The 21,746-nt window shown below is 37.0% G+C and overlaps 1 protein-coding gene across 1 annotated transcript in view; it reads left to right on the forward strand.

Annotated features, from left to right (window-relative positions):
- The first annotated feature begins 7,532 nt into the window (after positions 1-7,532).
- Positions 7,533-21,746, forward strand: part of LOC18424407 (serine/threonine-protein kinase/endoribonuclease IRE1a) — a 29,732-nt gene continuing 15,518 nt past the window's right edge. Inside the window, exons 1-2 of the mRNA XM_011630692.3 lie at positions 7,533-8,291; positions 16,168-16,343. Coding sequence (XP_011628994.2) covers positions 7,747-8,291; positions 16,168-16,343 — 721 coding nt within the window. The 5' untranslated portion in view covers positions 7,533-7,746. The remainder of the gene's footprint in view (positions 8,292-16,167; positions 16,344-21,746) is intronic.

The raw sequence follows: 21,746 nt of genomic DNA on the forward strand, positions 1-21,746 counted from the left end.
TAGTATCTGTTGGTTTCACAATATGAAAAGCTTTCTTGAACCACAAACCAAGGTATCTAATAAATACAACATGTGTCAAGGAAGCCTAACAAGATGACCTTCCTTCAACATTTCCTATGCTTCAAGGTCTTAGGTAATCGATGATTCTAAATAATTAAAAACATGGGTTAAGGCATATAGATATTTAAAAAATAGTGTATGCCAATTTTTTCTTCCCAATTTGATAAATACCTTGAAGACACAATGTTTTTCTCTTTAATAAAAAAATTTCTTGGTGTATATATATACATTCACAAGCAATAGTTAGATAATAGTATGACGATTTAAAATGATTTTTCATAAAGACTTAGTGGACCTTATAAGACTATGTGATTTTTCTAAAACAATATTTATAGAGTTAGGTATTTCTCACATCCTCCATTTTAATTTTAAAATACATGCTTAGCCTTCATAAATCATTTTACCGCATTCACCTTTAATTTCGTACCAAGTCAAATTCATGGCCACAAAAACAAATCATAAATACCATCTTATAATTTTATCCAAAATAAAGCATGACTAAAGCCTTGACAAAATACTTCATTTTTGACAAATATGGATATTTTATCAAGAGATTTTCATCATATGCAATACATCATATTATATACATTATTGGGAGGATGGTCACTAATACCGAGTTCCATCAGAAAACTCTATGCGTGCTTACATATTTGACTGAGCTACACCCATCTCTTATGTTTCATACTTAGGCCTAGAGCCCTCGATCAAACCACAGCTCCATGTGTATCACTACCTTAAGTAATTCATACTCAAGCACAAGGAGACAAAAAAAAAAAAACAGCTCTTTCGAATTTGTTAGCACCTATCACCTAATGTCCATACACTTCATATACATTCATAAAACAAATAGCCAAAAAATAAAGAAGTATATGAAACTTAAAATAAAAGAGTTACTGAATCATCTTTTCTTATATGACCTTATCATGTAATATATGATAAATTTCATACCTCAAAGCCGTGTAGTGTGGTACCTGGGCTTTTTTTATTCTTTTCTCTTACTTGCTTTTTTGATCTTGGAAGAGCATGCAACTAATGAAGAATATATTGATCATCAGTTTTACATGTCACGAAGTGTCCATCTCTTCAGTACTTGGATTTTTCATTTCTCGCATCGCGAAGAAATAATCTTTTTCATCCCATCATTTCAAACATCACAAATTCGATTCTCCCATTGATCTTCAACGTTTCTTTACTACTACTAAGTCTCTCTATATATCCCTTCATCTCGAAAAAACCAATATGCTTTTATAGGTGTCGTTTTTTTTTTTTCTTCTTTCTTATATTCCCAGATCGAATATTCTTCATATAGAGTATCATATCTAGCCAACTCTATATTACATCTCTCTGAAGCTTTACTATAATAAATCATACTCATGGCACACTATAAAAACCTTTTTGAATGAGCCTTAAAAGTGTCTCTAAAATTAGGAATCCAAAGATGTGCCTTAACATGCTACATATTTCAATTTACTGCGTAATAGAACATGAGCATCACATGATAAAAATATGACATCTTTCAACACATAAAAAGTTTATCTCCAAGTCCTTTTGAGTATTGAAATAAATTAAAAAATATAAAATAGTGTTAAGTTCCATCCCTAAATCATACCATTTAGTGAGTCATTGTTTTAGTGACAATTAGGTCATAATGCAAATTTCTCAGCAGAAAATCAGGTTGAACACCTCTCAATAAAAAATTTGTTTATCTCAATTCTCAAAGAATTTTTTCCTGAAATCTTTAGTGTTGAAAACTAGACTCAAAACCAAATCACAACATCATAGTTTGAATCTCAAATAATACTTTTATTTAGAGAAATAAATAAGTGATATTTATGTCACAAAATAAATCATACTGCAGAATTCCAAGATGAACACTATCTAGTAAAATTGTCTTTTCTCTCTACTCTCATGGACTTTCCATTTCAAACTAATTGTTTTAAAAATTACACACATAATGATAACATATATATTTCCACAAGGCTCATATGACTTTATTAAGTAGGCTTGATAAATATAACTATTCATGTCTTAATGAAGAAAATACCAAATTGTAGAAAATTCAGGATGACCTCTCTTCAATCCAAAATTTTTATTCCTCTATTCCCGTAGATATTTCTCCTTTAAGAAACTTGTATTAAAAAATAGACTCAGAATGGAAGCCTAAAAATTTAGTGTGGACCATAAAACATTCTGTTAAGTATAAAAATAAAATTATGACTTCCAAGTTATGGAAATAGCTTTCGTTGCAGAAAACAGGCATCCTTCAATAAATTCATCATATCTTTTAAACCACAAGGACTTTCTTGATGAAACTTTTTTTGTTTGAAGGGGATTCAATTGTTTGAGTCACAATCCAATTTCAGCTAGAAATAAAATCATATGATTAGTGAGAAAAATCACATAACTCAATGGACAATCCCTGGATTTTGCAGGGTTAGAACTGATACCCTTCATTGTTGAGTCCATAACTCTCAATTCCCATAGAATCTCCCACTGAAATTTTGTAGGTACGTCCTACTTTTAAAGACACAAAATATCACTGAAGTATGTAATAGAAAAATTCCTCATTATCTTCTTCATGTTACTACTCCAAAATAGCTCAGAATACTCATTATACAGAGTGCCTATTCGGTAATTGAATATTTCAATAATTCTTAACCGTGGGAGTATTTCTTGACTACAAATGCCATTAGCTTTCTTATATCTCATTCTCAAGCTTGATCTAAACTCAATAAAGAGAAACAACAATTAATAACATCAAATATCAATGGCTCTGATACCAATGAAAGAAAGACCTATGTGATCTTTTACTGGGGAATAATATATATATATTTTTTATATCACCCCTTTTATTTTGGAAAAAGATTACTTATATGTAGTCTTATTAGAACAACGTATACTTCAAAATAAAATCAACATGAGAATAACACTAAGATCTTAAAACTTGATGCCATTGAAATAACTATGCACTATGTTTCAGAATAAAAAACAAAAATTGCAAGAAATAAAAGAGAAGAGTGTCGAAGATTACCTCAACCAGGTTTATTACACTCCACACGGAGTCACCACCATCCGATGGCGTAGGATCAATGATCTTGCTTCAATATCAAACTGGGAAAACAACTTTAACCCAAACCACACCAATGGAATATGAACCTATTTGATCACAAACTCAAACCCTAGGTGAATTCCCTTAGCAAGGTAGTTTGAGAGAGATAGATTCTCTTTTTGCTAACCCTAAAAACCCTTGGCCATAAATACATAGTTGAGAGATGGGAGAGAGAAGAACTCTATAGCCTAATCTCTTAGCCCTTTTTTACAATGTGGGAGAGAGAGATCCAACATAAGAGAAATATAGAAAGATAAGGTGTAGAGATTTTAGGTAGTGACAATCATTTTTTTATAGGCTTGAACAAGATTTGGGTTTCTTAAGGTTTTTCTTGGCTTGCCTTTTCTTGTGAGATTGAACATAGACTGTCGATAAAGGGTGACTTGTGGGGTGAGAGATCTGAGTCATCTATTCTATAGATGAGTCATCCACATTCTGGAAGGTGCATGAACCACTATCCCCGTTTCCTAAACCATTTTCCCATCAATAGAAAATAAGTTAAATTAATTTTAATTAAATACTGTGCATTACATAAAATAACACATCTCTACACATATTTTCCATAAAATCTATCAAAGATATATCAAGTTAATATCTACTTCCATATTAAGTCAATCTATAGTCAATACATACTCAATCCATAATTTGACCGCATATCACAATTTAAAGTTACCAAAACATAAAGTCACATGGACCACAAAACAGAACTTTTCATAAAATAGAACGCAGTAAGAAGTGGGGCGTGCCACCCACGGGAGGCACATGTGGGCCCCACCTTTTGAAAACTTGGTAGGCCCATATGCACAATGGGCCGCCATTAATTTTTTTTTCTGCATTTTAAAATTAACAAAATAATTTCTAGTGAGTATTAAAATATTGTAAAGTTAATATCTTTAATTTTATAAATCCAAAAGTTATAAATAAAATATCCAAAGATTTATAAAAATTCAAATAATAATTCTAAAATAATCACATCATAAAAAAAATATAATTAAATTAATTTGATGGGAAATTGATCATATGGTTTAAGAATTGAATCAACAATTATGGGGCACTCCACTTTCAACTGTGGACTACGGACCACACTTGCTTTATCAGACCGACCCGATGTTTCCCATGACCTACAGTCCAAGCAAGGGCTCATTAGTGGGTCACCAAATTTTGGCCGATGAGCCAAGGGATTGCAATCCTAATCGGTGGATTACAAATCCTTTCCTAGAGACGAGTCCAGGTCACCAAGACCTGACGCGATCACAGCTCAATGGCTCATAGGGGGATCTCTCGCACATGCATGCGCTTCACAATAAAAGGTGGATTTCTGACTTTCCCGAATGATCTATCGATATTCATGCTGTGTGATGGCACATAGATGAGGTTTTGGGCCCCTTCTCTGTAGGCCATGATCACATACAAAGGTCACACAGTCTCTCGGCTCATTTATCCGGGCATGTTCTCCGACCTCATTAAAGGCTAACCCATGAACCCTTTTCGATTTGTTCTTCATGCCCAGGTAACATGGGTTTTTTCAAACCAACTAGCCTAGATCATCAAGCACAGTCTGGTATCTGCAAATATCGTTTGCACGGTATAGTCCACGAGGGACCACACTCCCACTAAGTTCATATTCCACTATATCATTTCATTTTACAAGTACACCTAAGGCCTTTTAAGGCCACATAAACCCAACAACCCCTACCTTTGGCCGCTAGATTTGGGCGCATTTTCATTTTTTTAATATTGAATTCTAATTAAACCTTCCAAGGATGAGTTGTCCCTTGGATGATTTTCAATTGGTTGAACTTAGCACTACCATCCTAGTTCATGTTGTCTTCTTCCTTCTGTTTGTTCCTCTGCAACCCCATTGATCTATGTTTTCGCCTATTTGTTATTCTACTTGTAACTGGATCGAAGCAGACTTACACTCGCAGTGTTCATAATTGTCCCTCGATGCATTCTTAGAAACATCAAGTTTACCTTCCTTGGTACAATTCTTCTTAGGGACTTCTTCAATAATGGTGATAAATTACTCATCCTCACCAATAAGGATTGTACCAATGAAGGTAGTCCACGAGGGACCACACTCCCACTAAGTTCATATTCCACTATATCATTTCATTTTACAAGTACACCTAAGGCCTTTTAAGGCCACATAAACCCAACAACCCCTACCTTTGGCAGCTAGATTTGGGCGCATTTTCATTTTTTTAATATTGAATTCTAATTAAACCTTCCAAGGATGAGTTGTCCCTTGGATGATTTTCAATTGGTTGAACTTAGCACTACCATCCTAGTTCATGTGTCTTCTTCCTTCTGTTTGTTCCTCTGCAACCCCATTGATCTATGTTTTCGCCTATTTGTTATTCTACTTGTAACTGGATCGAAGCAGACTCACACTCGCAGTGTTCATAATTGTCCCTCGATGCATTCTTAGAAACATCAAGTTTACCTTCCTTGGTACAATTCTTCTTAGGGACTTCTTCAATAATGGTGATAAATTACTCATCCTCACCAATAAGGATTGTACCAATGAAGGTAGTTTGAGTCTATCATTCACGATATCTTTTAATAGACTTGGATATTTAAATCTCTTTCATGGTGGGTTACACTATTTTGAAAAAAGAAAATATCCCTAATATTTGAGGACCCATCCAATATCCCTAAGGTAAAATATCCCTAATAAAGTAATAATATCAACTTTAAAACTCATTCAATCATTTCCTTAAAAATATCAAAATCAGATAAGTCTTTCTCGGAGGAAATGGCAAAGACTTTGGATGGAGAGACCACAGAGAAAAGGGCATACAAAAACCCACGAAAGAGTCATGTAAAACCTAAGAAAAAGCATTTCCATGTGGAAATAACTATTGAAAAAACTCCATGTAATGGATATTGGATTGAGATTGAATGATCACAAATTAAGATATTCAAGGCTATTTAGAAGATTTATTGCAAATCCGAGATAAAACCGATTCCAAAAATAAATCAAGCAATAAAAAAAAGAGGCCGAGTATGCTCACTTGAGTTTCAAATGAGGATGGATTGATGGCTAGATTCGCTGAAGAAAATCCTCTGAGAAAGGTCTTAAGGACCATGGTATTTTGGTCGTGAGAGAGAAAATTCCCCAAATGAGCACTTCCCTCCCCCCTTTCTCTATCGAAATTCATTTCCTTTCCTAGATTGTATACTATGAGAGCATTATTTTTTGGTACAAAGAGGTCACAATTATTTTTAGATATTGGATGTGAAATCCAATAGATAAAATTAGACATTGAATGTGAAATCTAATAGATAAAATTGTATCACAAGATTCAAAAAAAATTTATTTTGGACTTTTTGTCCAAACAATGATACATCCTTAACTGCCTAATTTCAAATTTAACGATCAATGATGATTATGACCTCCTTGTATCAAAAGTAAAAGGTCTCAGTGTACACATTTTTTTTCAAATTGAATACTATGAAACCATTTATCTTTGTTACAAAGAAGTCACGATTGCTACTAACTATTATATGTCAAAATAGATGGTTTGCAGTGTCACAAAACTTGAAATTTTTTTGGTTGAACTTTGAGTCTTGTTAATTACACACTCACAACCACCCGATTTGACATCTGAAGAGAATGATTTTGACATCTTTGTATTGTATGAAAAAAAAATGAAAATAGTTTGATAGGAATGCAACCATATCAAAATAAGTAAAGCCTTACTTCGTAGCTCATTGAAAATTGCGATTCAAGGATTGAAAAATATTCATATTAATCATTTCGGCTTGAACATTATGGTCGTAAAAAAAAAAGTATTTCAAGCTCTAAAAATAGTGTATATTGCAACAAATTATCTATATCGTTCATTCCGTGCTAAAAATAAGTGTTCACAAGATCTGTACTATTTTTTGAGTTTCAAATTTTATTGTAGGTATTGGAAATTGATTTAGAGCCATCATAAGGATTTTTGTTCGCCAAGATCTGTACTATTTTTTGAGTTTCAAATTTTATTATGGGTATTGAAAATTGATTTAGAGCCATCATAGATATTTTTGTTACGCAAACTGCTTTTCGTACAACGATTAAGGTAAACCATATGCCTTATAGAAAGTTCATCCAAAATGAATAAATGGTCTCTTTGTGCACTTTTTTTTAATTGAATATGACAATAATAATCCTCAATGATTTAAAAAGTACCAAATAAAATGTTATTAAAAAACAATACTATTGGTAAAAGTAAAGGGTATATCAAGTAAGGAGAAAGTTTATACAAGGTTACAACCTACGGATGTACCTCGAAACTCCATCGGAGAATGAAGTTTTAATGTTGAAAAACCTGATCACCTCCAATGATGTATGACCATGAAAACTAAAAGGATTTGAAGTGGCAGAAATATGCACCCGTATGTCAACTGTAGCCAACAAGTAAAGCTGTGTGTTGAACTTTACCAGACTCAGACTTTGCTTTTCGTCCTGGTAGCGCATTTGTGGGTGACTAATCTACCAGCCTTATTCGAGCCAAGTGAGTACATGAATCTTGGGTGACTAATTTACCAGCCTTATTCGAGCCAAGTGAGCACATGAATCTTTGATCATGCCTTCCTATTTGTTGAAAAAGTTTATGACTATCTTGTCGAAAATTAAGAAGAAACCCGTGTCTGATGCACCTGGCAGTGTGCCCACTGATACCAATGACAAAGAGCGATGGTCTAGGCCAGAACAAGGAGAAGATCGTGAGGGAGTTTGGATTAATGGACACGGGAGGGTCTTTGTATCAAATAAAGAAATTGCCAAGGGAAGCAATGGCACAATCGTTTTTGAGGGTTTGTATGAGGGTCGTAGAGTGGCTGTAAAGCGAGTTTTACAGTCATATTATTTTACTGCTGATAAAGAGATAGATTTGCTTACTCACTCGGATAGAAATTCCAACATTGTACGACTATACTCTGTGGTGCGCGATCAGCATTTTATCTATCTTTTACTAGAGCGTTGCTTTTGCAACCTTGCTGAGTTGATCCAAAAACACTCCCAATTGACTGACTATGATGCTGCTGTTTTCACCAATCGGAGGCCCAACCAACAAAAATTCGAACTTTGGAGAAATGGAAGTCCATCTACTGTGTTGGAGAATCTAATGAGGTCAAATTTCTAGATTGCATATTATTTTTTTTTCTGATTTTGTTTGTTTAAATGGAAAATTTTTAAGTATATTTGTAATAAATTTTTAAGTATATTTGTAATAAATTTTTAAGTATATTTGTAATAAATTTTAAGTATGCTTGTAATGCTGTATTTATGCATGGAAATCTCTTCCCCACGCCTATGGGCGAAAGTGAGCAGTATTTCACTTACCCTCATCACCATCCAAATTTGATCGCAGGGTCACAGTTGTCCGGTAGTGTTTCAATTTTTTTTTTTTTATACAAATCCAAATTACTTGAAATTTGGAGTGTGCGTACATCTTAGTGAGGCGCACCTAATAAAAATATAAAAAAAATAATTCGTAAAAATATAAATTGACCAAAATACCCACAATATTAGGTGCACTTCACTAAGATGTGCACACGCTCCAAATTTTAGATCATTCTGATTAGTAAAAAGAAAATGAAAATTGAAATACTATGGGACAACTGTGACTTTACGGTGAAGTTTGGATGGTGATGAGGCTAGGCGAAATCACTGTTCATTTCGTTTATAGGCGTTTTGTAGCATCTTCTTTATGTATTTATGTGTGCTCACTTATGTTGGAGTCCAGGACCCTGGTTCAAGGAAGCCATATCGACACAATTAGACTCAAATGGTTAACTTTTGCAATTACTTATTGGATAGCAATTGAAATCTCTTTCAATTAAGGAATACAATTTTATTTCTACTGGTTTTGCGACTTTCTATTGGTCTAGTCCTTTAAATTCAGCGTTCTTAGTAACTAATTAGAGAAGAGGATGTCTAATGGAACTCAACTTGTCAGTAGTAGAGAGAAGAGATATGAGAATCCCATGTGTTATAGGATTTCTTAATAGGGATAAGGTTGACTTAAAGTAACATTATCCATAAGAGGCAAGATAATTCCTTTTTAGATAAGATTCCCTCACGGGATATTTTCTATAAAAGGTGTTAAAGAAAGAAAAACGTGAAGAGATTTTCACATGGGGATGTACACATCTCTCTAAAAAGGTTTCTCTCTCTACAACCAAAAGTTCCCCTCTTTGTCTCTCTTCTAATTTTCTCTTTCTAGAAGCCCTGGAATGAAAAATCGTAGGTGATCCAAGAGCTCTCGAGCCTTCCATCAAAGGCTTCAGATTTGTGTTGTGCATACAATACTGCTGATTCTAGTAATCAGTTGTCGGCCTTGGGATGCGAGCATCAAACTCTCGAATTAGAGGACACGCGCACAAAAAAAATAGGAGGAACACATCAATCCCACGGGATGAATCAAATCTAGAAAAAAATATGTGATTTTTATCTGATATCTTTGTTCTTGGTGTTTCCGCTGCTTTCGTGATTCCCTTTGGAATCCCTACATTGGTATCAGAACCGTTACAATAGAAATCCACCTCAGATTTGAATATGTTTTGGTAGAAATCTGCCTTTAGATCTGATAACCGGCGTAGTTGTTGCATGAAAATGCAAAAATGATTTTTCTTTTTTCTTTTTTTCCCTTTTCGTGCTTTTTTTTTTGGGGTTTTTCAAACGTTTGGTTGCCTTTGTGGGGTTAGATCTGGTTTGAGAATATGCAGCTCACCTAGAGCTTCCATCCCATCAGCTCTACAATCAGAGGTCCTACCATCAAATACAATCTTCTAACCTCATGCCACACTTTTACATGCCCTTGGAACCATCATGGCCCTCGGAGAGTCAACTTGCAACAACACTAGCCAAGGATGTCTTAGATCTAGGCTTAGTGGAACTAGGAGGAGAGATATATGATGGCTTCCACTCGGACATTTTATCTCTAGTGCAACCTAATGCTAATGAACTTCAAAGAATGAAGAGAGTAGAGCCACATATGGATGATGTGCTACGTAGCATGAGTCCATATATGAACAATCGCAAACTAGCCTAACCTAACCTAGAAAACAAAGTATGATAAGAACTACACCTCCAATGCACAACCAGCCTACTCCGCTTACATTGATGAACCAAACCCAGACCCTCAGAGAAGATCTAGAAGAAGATTAGTCAAACCGACAATCCTCCCTGGAAACTTTCGGGGGCAAAAAGGGTCCTTTCTTGAGACCATCCACTCCTTCAACACTCTTGAGGAATCCAGACCTCTATTCCCTGCAGAAAGAAATCAACGCCTAGAAGCGAAGCTTTCACTACAATCTGTGCTTTTTGCAGGAGGAGATCTATTGAGCGCAACAGTCTAGGGTTAAGTGGCTAAAACTTGGCGACCATAACACTGCCTTCTTCCACAAAATAGCTATCTCCCTCATCAGAATTGGTAACCAGTATCTCGAGGAGAAGGCGCTCATTGAACATGGGATAATCGACTTTTTCAAGAACCTCTTCATGGCTCCAGTTGGCCCCAGGCCAAAAATGTCCTCCCTGTCCTTCAGAACTCTACTCCCTGAGAAAGCTGAATGCCTCGAGCGCCTTTTTGCCGAAAAGGAAATCTTCAAGGCAAACCCGACCTTAGTCATCTTTGGGACCAAAACCAAACACTTCCTCAAATCAACAGCATAAAGTGTTTGCTTTACGACCATGGTCCTCCCATTCTTCATTTCAAGTACATAATCCCCAACGCCCAACACTTCGCTCTTTTGGTTCCCCCCTATAAAGATGCGTTGCTCACCCGGTCCCACAGGTTTAAAGTTGTGGAAGCCATCCTTAGTGTTTGACATGTGGGTTGTCGCTCCCGAGTTAAGACACCAAGATGTGCTCTTGGGGTCGGCTAGTATAGTCTCAAACGTAACACAAGCATATTTCTTCTTTCCCCAGGGTTCCTATTGAACCTACAATCCTTGGCAATATGCCTAACCTTTTTACATATGTAGCATTGCCTATTTTCTCTCTTTCCCTTTAAATTATTTTGATGTCTCTCTCTCCCTTTTTCTTTTCCTCACCCCTCTTCTTGTTATTGAATTTACCCTTCCCCATATTAGTCTTCAAATAAGGTTTAGAATTTACCATATGCACCGCATCTTTGGGTGTCGGTGCATTGCGAGCATTCCTCCTCTCCTCCTCGGCTTTGGGCAAGGTCATGAGCTCTTCTAGCCTAGGAGCAGACTCCCTAGCAGCAAGGGAAGATACAAATACCTCCCAAGAAGTGGGGAGAGTATTCAACAAGTGAACCACTTGCATGAGTTCACCGGGCTGCATCTCGATCGCCTCCAATTCTCGAACTAGCACTCTGAACATGTGCACGTGATTGGCTATCTTTCCACCATCAGCCACTTTCAGATCATTATACTTTTTCTTGGCCATGTTCTTCCTCATGATAGAAGGATCAACAAATTCCTTCTTGAGACGATCATGCATCCCCTTAGTAGTTTTGATCGGCTCATACTTGGATGCATACGAGTCATGCATAGCCACGAGCAAGATATGCCTTGCGAGCATGTTCTTTCGCTCCCACTCGGCACATGCATCTCTCATAGCCTGAGATGCATTTCCTCCAGGCTGAGACAGTGGATTCTCAATGAGGATATTATGCAAACCCTCCTCATAGAGCATATAGCCTATCTTGTGCTTCCATGAGGCATAGTTTGCGCTATCAAACCTTTCAGTCTTCAAAATTTCAGCAATAAAACTCCTTGCAGCCATGTATTCTTGACCCAAATAATAAAAAGACTGAAATAACAAAAATAAAACAAACCAATGGCAGCAAGAAACCCAAGCTTTGATATCAATGAAAGTTGGATAGGGTGAACTAGCATTGTGTGTGCAGTTTAAAATTTTTCTTTTTTCAACCGGCTAGAACACTTACAAAGGTCCAAAGATTACAAAATAAATTCTAAAGAAACAAAAAGAAACACAAAATGGATTCTCACTTGCTGCTACTTAATACAACTCTTTATTTCCAGAATAAAAATTACATAACATTGACTTGGGAACAAGAAACATAAAGTTGCATAAACAAAAATTAAAGTGCCAAAAGATTACCTCAATTGGAGGTGATACATGCTACTAGGGTCACCTCCTCCAATGGTGCACGGGATCAAGGTCCTCCTTAGATCTCACAACTATGGGAAACGTTGGCTAGAAACCCTTCAATGGTGGAACAAAACTAAGCCTCAAACTTTGTGCATGAGGCGTGCCCCTCTAGGCTCTATGGTTGGGGCGTTCCCCTCTTTTCTTTCTCTAAACTTTTCTAAGTCTTGTGGGCAGGCTAGGGAGATGAAAGAGATCAATGACAGAGAGTGGTGTGAGGCTCTTTTAAAGAGAGAGAGAGAGAGAGAGAGAGAGAGAGAGAGAGATGTAACTTAGGTGAGAGCTTTGGGTCCCCACAATGAGAGTATATATAAACTTGTGGTTAGGGTTAGGAATTCTAGGGTTAGCCATCCTTATGGAGATTTGATCTTGACCATTGACCATAAGAAACATGTGGGGTGAGAGATCTTAGCCTTATAATCTATAGATCAACCATCGTGATCTAATAGAAGGTGTTAAAGCCTTATCCTTTCGCTTCCTTAACCTAATCCTATAAAAAATCTACCACATGGAAACTATATTTCTCTTTCCTTTTTGTTTTTATTCATTATCTACACATGCCTCTTTTAAAAGTCAAATATCTTTTATTTCAAAATCTTTCCTATTCCAATGCAATCAATTCAATTGCATCTTGCATGCCTCAATAAAATAGGAAGGAATTGCACAAAGTGGGGCGTGCCACCAATGGGGCCTATAGTGGGCCCCATGCGCTCTCCACATGCTCTAATTTGGTGGGGCCCATGGAGTATAATGGGCCCCTGGAGTATAATGGGACCCAAGAGTATTAATAATTTTAAAATTGATAAAACGATCTTAGAAAATATTTACTATTTTAATTTTCTCTCTGAATATTTAAATATTGAAATTTTAGTTTAAGCCTCTATATAAATATGTTTTGAGAAAGTAAAATATCCAGAGACTTTTAATAATTTATTTTATCAATCTAAAAATCATTTATAGTCAAATTAATTATTTCTAAATTAATTTGATGGGATTTGGATCCAATTATGTTATGAAAAATGCGAAAATACTGACGCACTTCATCTTCTACTAAAGACCATGAACCACACTCACTTTCTCAAACTGACCCAGTAGTTCCCATGACCCACAGTCTATCACAGGGGTTCATGATTGGGCTATCAAAGTCAACCAATAGGTGATGAGACATAATCCTAGTCTATGGATTACAGGTTCCCCTTAGGGACAAACCTAGGTCACACTGAGCTGTGCACACATATTGCAATTGGTGCATGGGGTAATCTCTCGCACATGTACATGCAACACCCTCAATGGTGCTTTGCTTCCCTTTACGGCTATCACGTGTATATGCTGTGTGATGGTTTATAATGAGGTTTTGGCCCTTGTCCCTTCAGGCTTACCAATCACACACAAGGGTCACACAGTCCCTTGGCAAACTACCCTGAGCATCTCCGACCTCATCAAGGGGTAACCTTGGTAGCCCTTCTCAGTTGTGCTCTATGCCCAGGGATCTTAAGGTTTTAATACTTAAGTGGCCTAGCTCGTCAAGCCTAGTTTGAGTCTCGGCATCAATATTGCCAACCTCGGTCCCTCTGGAATATGCTCCCATTGGAGATCATTGTTCCACTATAGTAAAATTGGTTACATGCTCTCGTAAGGCCTTTAAATGGCCACACAAACCCTATAGACCGGAAGAGAACAATTAATTTCATCGAAGAATATCAAACCCTCATAGTGGAAGGACTATAGGAATGTAATATGATGGGAAAATGGACACACCTGACCCCCATGGAGATTAGCCCATTATTATGACCACATTGTTGCACTTTGTAGGGGAACTTGGATGACCTTCAACCATATTCTCATGGAGGCCAACACAGTTGCTGATCATCTTGCTAAAGGAGCAGCAACACCAATTGCAAGCAACGACCTAAAACATATGTCACCAATGCCAACAATAGAAGCAGCATCCTAAAACATATCTCCCATTTCTTCCTCTCATCACCCCTCAACTCTTCTTCACTCACTCTTTTTCTCTCTTTCTTCCTTTTATCACCTCTCATTTCTTTCTTCTTCTCTTCCCTCTCTACTCTGTCATCTCTTTTTTATCTCTCTCTTAACCATCTTACCACCTCTCATCACCCTTTTCTCTTTCTTCCCTCTCTTCTTCTTCCTCTCTCGAACCCTATCTTGTCATACAATTTTTGTAATATCCTACTTCTTTTTCGTCTTCTTCCTTTCATAACCCAATTTTTTAATAGAGCACCCGTCTCTTGTGGAATGCCTTAAGGATCCTTTTTGTAATATATCTATATCTATTACAAAATCATTGCCTCCTGGGGCCAAGCATTTAACCAATCCCATTGCATTTATTGCAAGGAAGATATAATACCCCTATTGAATCAATCATCGATCTATACCCCCAAAATAACTACCTAATTAACCCATGTGCTAGCCAACCACACAACCCAATCAAGGTAAACCAGCCTATACCACCCCTTCCCTTTCTATACCAGTACTATGTAAATTGGATCAGATAAACACTTAACATCCAACCTCCTGCTATAACTTCTCCCCCGGAAACCCACATTATACATACCCCAATCAAATCCTCCAACCTTTGCCCATTCCTCAAAGTAATCCACCTAGCGCCCACAACCCTAACCAGTGGGTACTCGATGGAGATTTAATCACAGAGAGGCCAACAACTCTACAGTGCTTGCTACTGGTTGTTTTCCACTCACAATGGGATGACATCATGGGCATTGAGAGGTGGAGCAAAGAGTTCGCGCATGAGTCAAACCTAGGATGCTAAAAACTTATGGAGGGGACCTTTGTAAAGGCAGCTGTGGCTTCTAAAAGCCCCCTCTTCATACGAGCATTGTTGACCTTGTGCCCCTATTCTACAAAGATCGAAGTAATTTTTAAAAAAAAGGGTCATGGATCATTGCTTCGAACATTCCTCTGCATGTCGCCGATTTTCAAGCAAATTGGTGACAAGTGTGGGAGCTTCATATCAATCCTCTGGAGATCTATAGACTATCTTCCCTTGGGAGCAATCTAGATTCTAGTAGAAACACTGTATCCAATCTCAATTCCAAACAAGCTATGGGTCACAATTGGTGGCCATACCTACTATATATGCATTGTTCAAGAGAATGCTGTAGTGAGTAACCCACCTTGCACAAGGTGGACCATTGATGAGGTGACTAGGATGCACAAGATGGATGATAGACATAATAGGAGGTCGCCTTACGCTGTAGATTGCCACATTGCAATGACCGAGATCATCAAGGCCCAAAGTATTCATGGGTTAGTAAATCTAGGGAAACAAAGATCCACCTTTGATCCTTGATAGTCAGCATCCGAATGCTACCACAGACCCTAGCTTCTCCCACCAACCCCAACTGCCCATCCCTCAACCCATGCAACAAAATTCTCCGACACATGGTGATTACCCCCTTGAGAGCTTCCCATTGCTAACAACTTTCAGTCTGAGTTGTACATTTGCCACATGCCTTTACAATTGTCCACCTCAACCTAGAGGCCCCCCATTTTAAATTTCAATAGGGATAATCTTAAAGCATCCATCCCTTCATCCTAAATTGTTAATGAAAGATTGTTTTTTATTCTTGGCTTGTATTTATTCATTTTGGCAGTAAAAGGAAAGGTCTTAGGTTGTATTTAGGGTTTTAATTTTCGTTTACAACAGTATTTTGTGGCACTTGTCAGTAGAACTTATATTCATTAATAAAGAAAACAAGAATTTTTTTTTATTGTATGGACTTAAATCCCTCATTTCCACATCTTTTTACTTTGTTGTTTCTGTCATCCAAAAAGTTTTTGATGTTAATGACTCTTTCATTTGAACTGTTTTATGTAGGGAAATAGTATTTGGGGTTGCACATTTGCATCGACTCGGTATTGTACATCGTGATCTGAAGCCTCAAAATGTTTTGATATGCAATGAAGATGATACCTTTCATGCTAAAGTCTCTGATATGGGGATAAGCAGACGTCTTCCTAGAGGACGGTCCTCTTTTGGTTTGCATGCTACAGGTAGGGATTCATTTTTAAACATAGTTATAACCTGATTTGCAAGAGAAAGTATACAATATTTTCCTTATAAACGCTTTCTAATTTGTTTCATTACCTGAATGTTAATGATATCCAAAGACAAATTGCACGTTTATTTTGGTAATCATCGATTTAATTTACTAGTTGCATTATGGGAGTTGTTTGAATGTAAATGAGTCTGACACAGCTGAAAATTTCCAGGCAGCTAACAACTGGCAAATACAATGGTGTTTTAGAGATAGAAACAAAAACTAAGAAGAAAATCGCAAGAAGAAAGCACAAACTTGGGGATCCGATGCCTTTTCAAAAGATTTCCTATTATCTCATGTCCCTAGCTAAGGATAAGATATAAGTTTCCTTGAATTGACGGACTCTCATACTAAAAAATAAATAAGCCTCTTATCAACAAGCCTTCCTAAAACAACTCATAACAAAAAATAGAATCATAAAAAACAGGCTTGTCAACTAGCCCAAAGAACACATACTAATCCTATTTCCAACAATTTGTTCTTCACCCAAAGAAAGTAAGATGACACCAAATTGATGCAGGAAAATTTGAGAAAACAGTAATCGGCAAGAAACATGCTTATGCTTGTTTCTTCTCCAAAACCCAAGCTACAGCTGCAAAAGCCTGAGCTTTTCTTTGTTCTCAATTTTGAAAAATCACACAGTCTCCGGACACCGCTGAAAATTTATCGGCAGCCAACAACCGGCATAAACAGTGGCGTTTAAGAGATTGAAACAAAAATTGAGAAGAAAATTTCAAGAAGAAAGCACAAACGTGGGGATCCGAGACCTCCTCATGTACCATCAAAAGAAAAAACAAAGAGATGAGGCTCTTCCTCTCTCAAAATTAGAACTTTATTTCATTAAAAAACCCAAAACCACCTCTTTACAATTGACATGCTCCCTTTTAAAGGAGTTCGCTTTCAAAAACCTACAGATAACTATTAAAAGACTATTTACTTTTTCCATAACTAATGCAACTCCTATCCTCGTCACTTTCCAAGAAATGGGCCTTTCCTTACTATAACTAAAAGATAACTACCTTGTTTAAAGATTTCCTTTTATCTCACATCCTTATCCAAGGATAAGAGATAAGCTTCCTTCAAATGACAGACTTTCATTCTAACAGATAAATAAGCCTTCCTAAAACAACTCATAACAAAAAATTAACTTATAAAAAACAACTTATCAAACTAACTCAAAAAACACAGACTAATCCTATTTCTAACAATTAACTCTAAAAAGAATATAAAGTCTAACCACATCTCTAAACATAGAATTAAAATTTTGAATCAACCAACTCTTGATCTGCATCATTCTCCTTTGGGGTCAGAAAACTCGCTCTCGAGTTTTGAAATGAGTTAAGATGAAGTCTGTGTTAGCCTTGCAACCTTCTTCAACTTGAATATTGTAAATGCGATCCTGGGACTTGTGGATTACTACACTATTCAAGACACAATGATTATGCATTGAAACTGAGAAACCCTTGAAGAAAGGGTCATTATATGTCGATATTATATGTTTATGCTCAACCACAAAATATACCAAGGGGGCTTCTTCGATATGTGAACTTTCAAGGGGGCATCTTCGATATGGGAACTGTCAATAAAGGAACCAACTTTACCTATTGATTCTCCTTTGAGTCTATCATCTTTTTCTTCCTCAAATATCTCCATAGGCTCGAGCTCCTCTGGGTTCAAGTCAATACCTTACTTTTTCATCTCTCCATTGATGAGGAAATTAGATATCCAGGCTGCTTCAAGGCCAACTTCTTTCCTTTCATCTTGTTCTTCATCAAATATAGGACCTTCATAAAAAATGGGGTCACCCATGACATTAACAATTGATGAATCCAATTGAAGATCCAAACCTACTTGTTCTTCCCCCTCAACTGGTTCTTCATCAAATTTTGGTAGATCATTCTCCCCACCATAAGGCTCCCAACGCAGAGCGTGCGCATAGAACAAGCTCTCGAAAGCAGCTTCGGACTCACTTTCGTCATCACAGTGTGTCGGGGCTAGGTTTTGCGGCAAGCGTTGGATTAACTCATCAATTTGCCTTCTTAAATTTTCTATATCTATATATTGAGGTCTCGCTCTTGCTAGATCGACTCATTCTCGGTACCCGGCTATCGACCACGTCTACGAGCCATGATGTTTTATCAATAAATACCACAATCCCACAAGAACTGATGCTCTAATACCATCTGACGTAGCTGAAAATTTATTGGTAGCCAATAACCAACGAATAAAATGGCATTTTATAGATAGAAACAAAAATTGAGAAGAAAATCGCAAGAAGAAAGTTCAAACGTGGGAATTTGAGACATCCGCATGTATGATAAAAAAAAAAACCAAAGAGACGAAGCTCTTCCTCTCTTTAAGTTAAAACTTTATTTCATTAAAAAAACAAACACCCGCTCATTACAATTGACGTGCTCCCTTTTAATGGGGTTTACTTTCAAAAACCTAAAAATAACTACTAAAAGACTATTTACCTATTTTCACAACTAATGCAACTTCTATCCATCTCACGTTTCAAAAAAAGGGTCTTTCCTTACTATAACTAAAAGATAACTACCTTTTCAAAAGATTTGATTTTATCTCACGTCCCTAGCCTAGGATAAGAGATAAGCTTCCTTCAATTGACAGACTCTCATTCGAAAAGATAAATAAGCCTCTAATCAGTAAGCCTTCCGAAAACAACTAAAACATGACTCATAAAAAACATACCCATCAAACTAATCCAAAGAACACAAACTAATCCTATTTCTAACAATTAACTCTAAAAACAATGAAATGTCTACCCACATCTCTATAAATAAAATTAAAAAAATAAAAGTAAAAATTTCAACCAACTAATTCTTGATCTGCATCAGATTTGAATCATCATCATTCTTGATTTTCTAAGATGTTTTCTGTTGCTGAAAAACAGCAGCAGATTTATGCCATTTCCATACATTTTGGTCTTGAATTTCTAAACAAATTTGATCATTTCTATTAGGGCTTATCTCTTCAATAGTGGCTTCTAAGCAGTGTTTATTTTTGGGACTCTTTACTGCTTCCTCATGTGTAGAAGGCTCATAGTTAAGATCTTCATCAATTGTGTTGATCTTCTTTTATCCTCGTAGTTCTTCTCGGAATATTTGTTTGTATTGAAGAATAAAAAACCTTGACCATGTGGACAATAACCTATGAAGGCACGCTTGATTGTTTTAGGATCTGACCTGGTTCTATTTTGAGATGGGATCAAAACATGAGCACTACAACCCCATATTTTCAAGTGACTAAGTTTAGGAACATGGCACGTGAACATTTGGTGAGGGGTAGATGAGGCCGCTCTAGTGGGACTCCTATTAAGGATACTGTGCCTCAAGTGCCATAGCGTAAGATATCCTTTTTAATTACAAGGTACAAGCAACTGGGATCTTTACTCCTTGGATGATGTAGAGCTCATTTATAAGTTTTTCGGTCATAATGGTTTGGCCGTCCACCCTATCCTTAATTTCAATAATATTGCCGACAAAAGTCGTAGAGCATCCAGCTAAGGCTTATTTGGGGACTGAAATCAAGCTTTTCCTCAACCCTATCCTTAATTTCAATAATAAAAGTGGTAGAGCATCCAGCTAAGGCCAATTTGGGGACTGAAATCAAGCTTTTCCTCATTTGAGGAGCATAGAGGGTTTGCTTTGAGTTCATGGACTGCCCATTGTCCATGTCAAGCACGTAGTTTCCGATACCAAGGGCTTCGGTCCTTTGGTTAGCCACCATAGAGACATATTTCTATCTGATCTTAATCTCACTAAGAGAACGATATCCCTCTAAGTGTGAGTGATGTGAGCCACAGATCCCAAATCAAAACACCATGCAGTCCTCTTGGACCAACCATGAGCGGTTTGTACACCATACCTGCATGCTTTTTTTTCTTCACTGGATTCCCCATTTGAATTCCCATTAGCCCCATCGGTCTTATAGGCTTTTACCCACAAAATCTAGCTATTGGGCCCATCTTGTTACAATTGGAGCACTTCACATTTTTTAGACCCTTTTACCATATCCTTTGTTAGGTCCCATATGGAAATTCTTTTTCTTATTTGTGCCCTTAGTTTGCCCCTCTGTGTTTTGGTTATTATTATTTGCCCTTTCTTTCCCTTACCCTTACCCTTTGTGACGACCCAAAATTTTTGAAACTGAAAAATAATGTTAATAGAAATAAATACAATAAAAATAAATTAATAGATAAATAAATAAAAAAAATAAAATACATATATATTTAGAGCGATAGCTCATGGTGTCGAAATAGACCATAACGACTATCTTTTCTCCTACACAAATTTACCCCTCCATTCGAACATGAACCTAGACTTTCTTGAAATATTTGTTTGACACCTGCTCCTCCATCCATGATTGTTCAAATAAACTCTTTTCTCAAATGGTGCTGGTCCATTTTGTTACTAAGAACCTTTGGCCCATCAACTCTTGTAAAAGTTTATTATTAATGATTTATCATAATTGAATGTAAACCTTCCAAAACATTTTCTTGCAGGCATGCATGTGGTGCATGGTAAGTATGACGTGCCTCCACAAAATGTTACAATAACTGTCATCTTGGGTGGCACCTCTCTCCTCATGCACCTCTCTCTCTCTCTCTCTCTCTCTTGCCAACAACACGAAGCCTTTGTTAATCCCCTCACTCTCTCTAAGACCATCAACACGTAGTCCCCTTGATGTCAGCGTTTAATAGTCACCAGAGGAAATTCGAAACCCTAATTCGAGTTCAAGCCCACTTCGCAAGTCCTCAGCCCTTTGTCCTCCTCTTGACAACACTATGGATCTCTATCTCTGCAACCTACGAGTCTAATTACTAGTGGGCCTATCTCATCAAGGCCCCTTAATGGGTCCCGAAGGCCCAAGACAGACCCCATTGAGCCCAATATGGTTACTGGGTATGGGGCGTCAATCATGAGCCTCGATGCCAGGAATGGGGGTTTAGGGTTTAAGGTTCTTAAGCTGACGGTTTGGGTTTTTGTGGTGGTTTAGTGCTTGGGGTCAAAATATTCATGCATGAGATTAGAAGTGAGTAGGTCGTATAGGTGAGTCTGCTTTTTCTGGTTCTGGGATATATGTGCACGAGACTGAGTTTGGGTGTTGTATTATTGAGATCTGTTGGCCATGGGGTCTTGTATTTGATTTCTATTTTGTTGGTTGTGGGCTCTGTTTTTATTGGTTGTGGGGTCTTGAACTTGAGGGAAGAGTGTATGAGGAATTGCCAGTTATTGAAATTGAGTCTCTCTTGTGGTTAATGTCTGAAATTCATTATAGTAGTCAAAGAGGGCATTATCGTTTGCATTATGCACAACTTGTCTTGTGGTCCATGTTG

The sequence above is a fragment of the Amborella trichopoda genome, chromosome 9, assembly GCF_054954075.1.
Source record: "Amborella trichopoda isolate Santa Cruz 75 chromosome 9, AtrichopodaSantaCruz75HAP2 v2.0, whole genome shotgun sequence".
In the NCBI taxonomy this organism is placed as follows: Eukaryota; Viridiplantae; Streptophyta; class Magnoliopsida; order Amborellales; family Amborellaceae; genus Amborella; species Amborella trichopoda.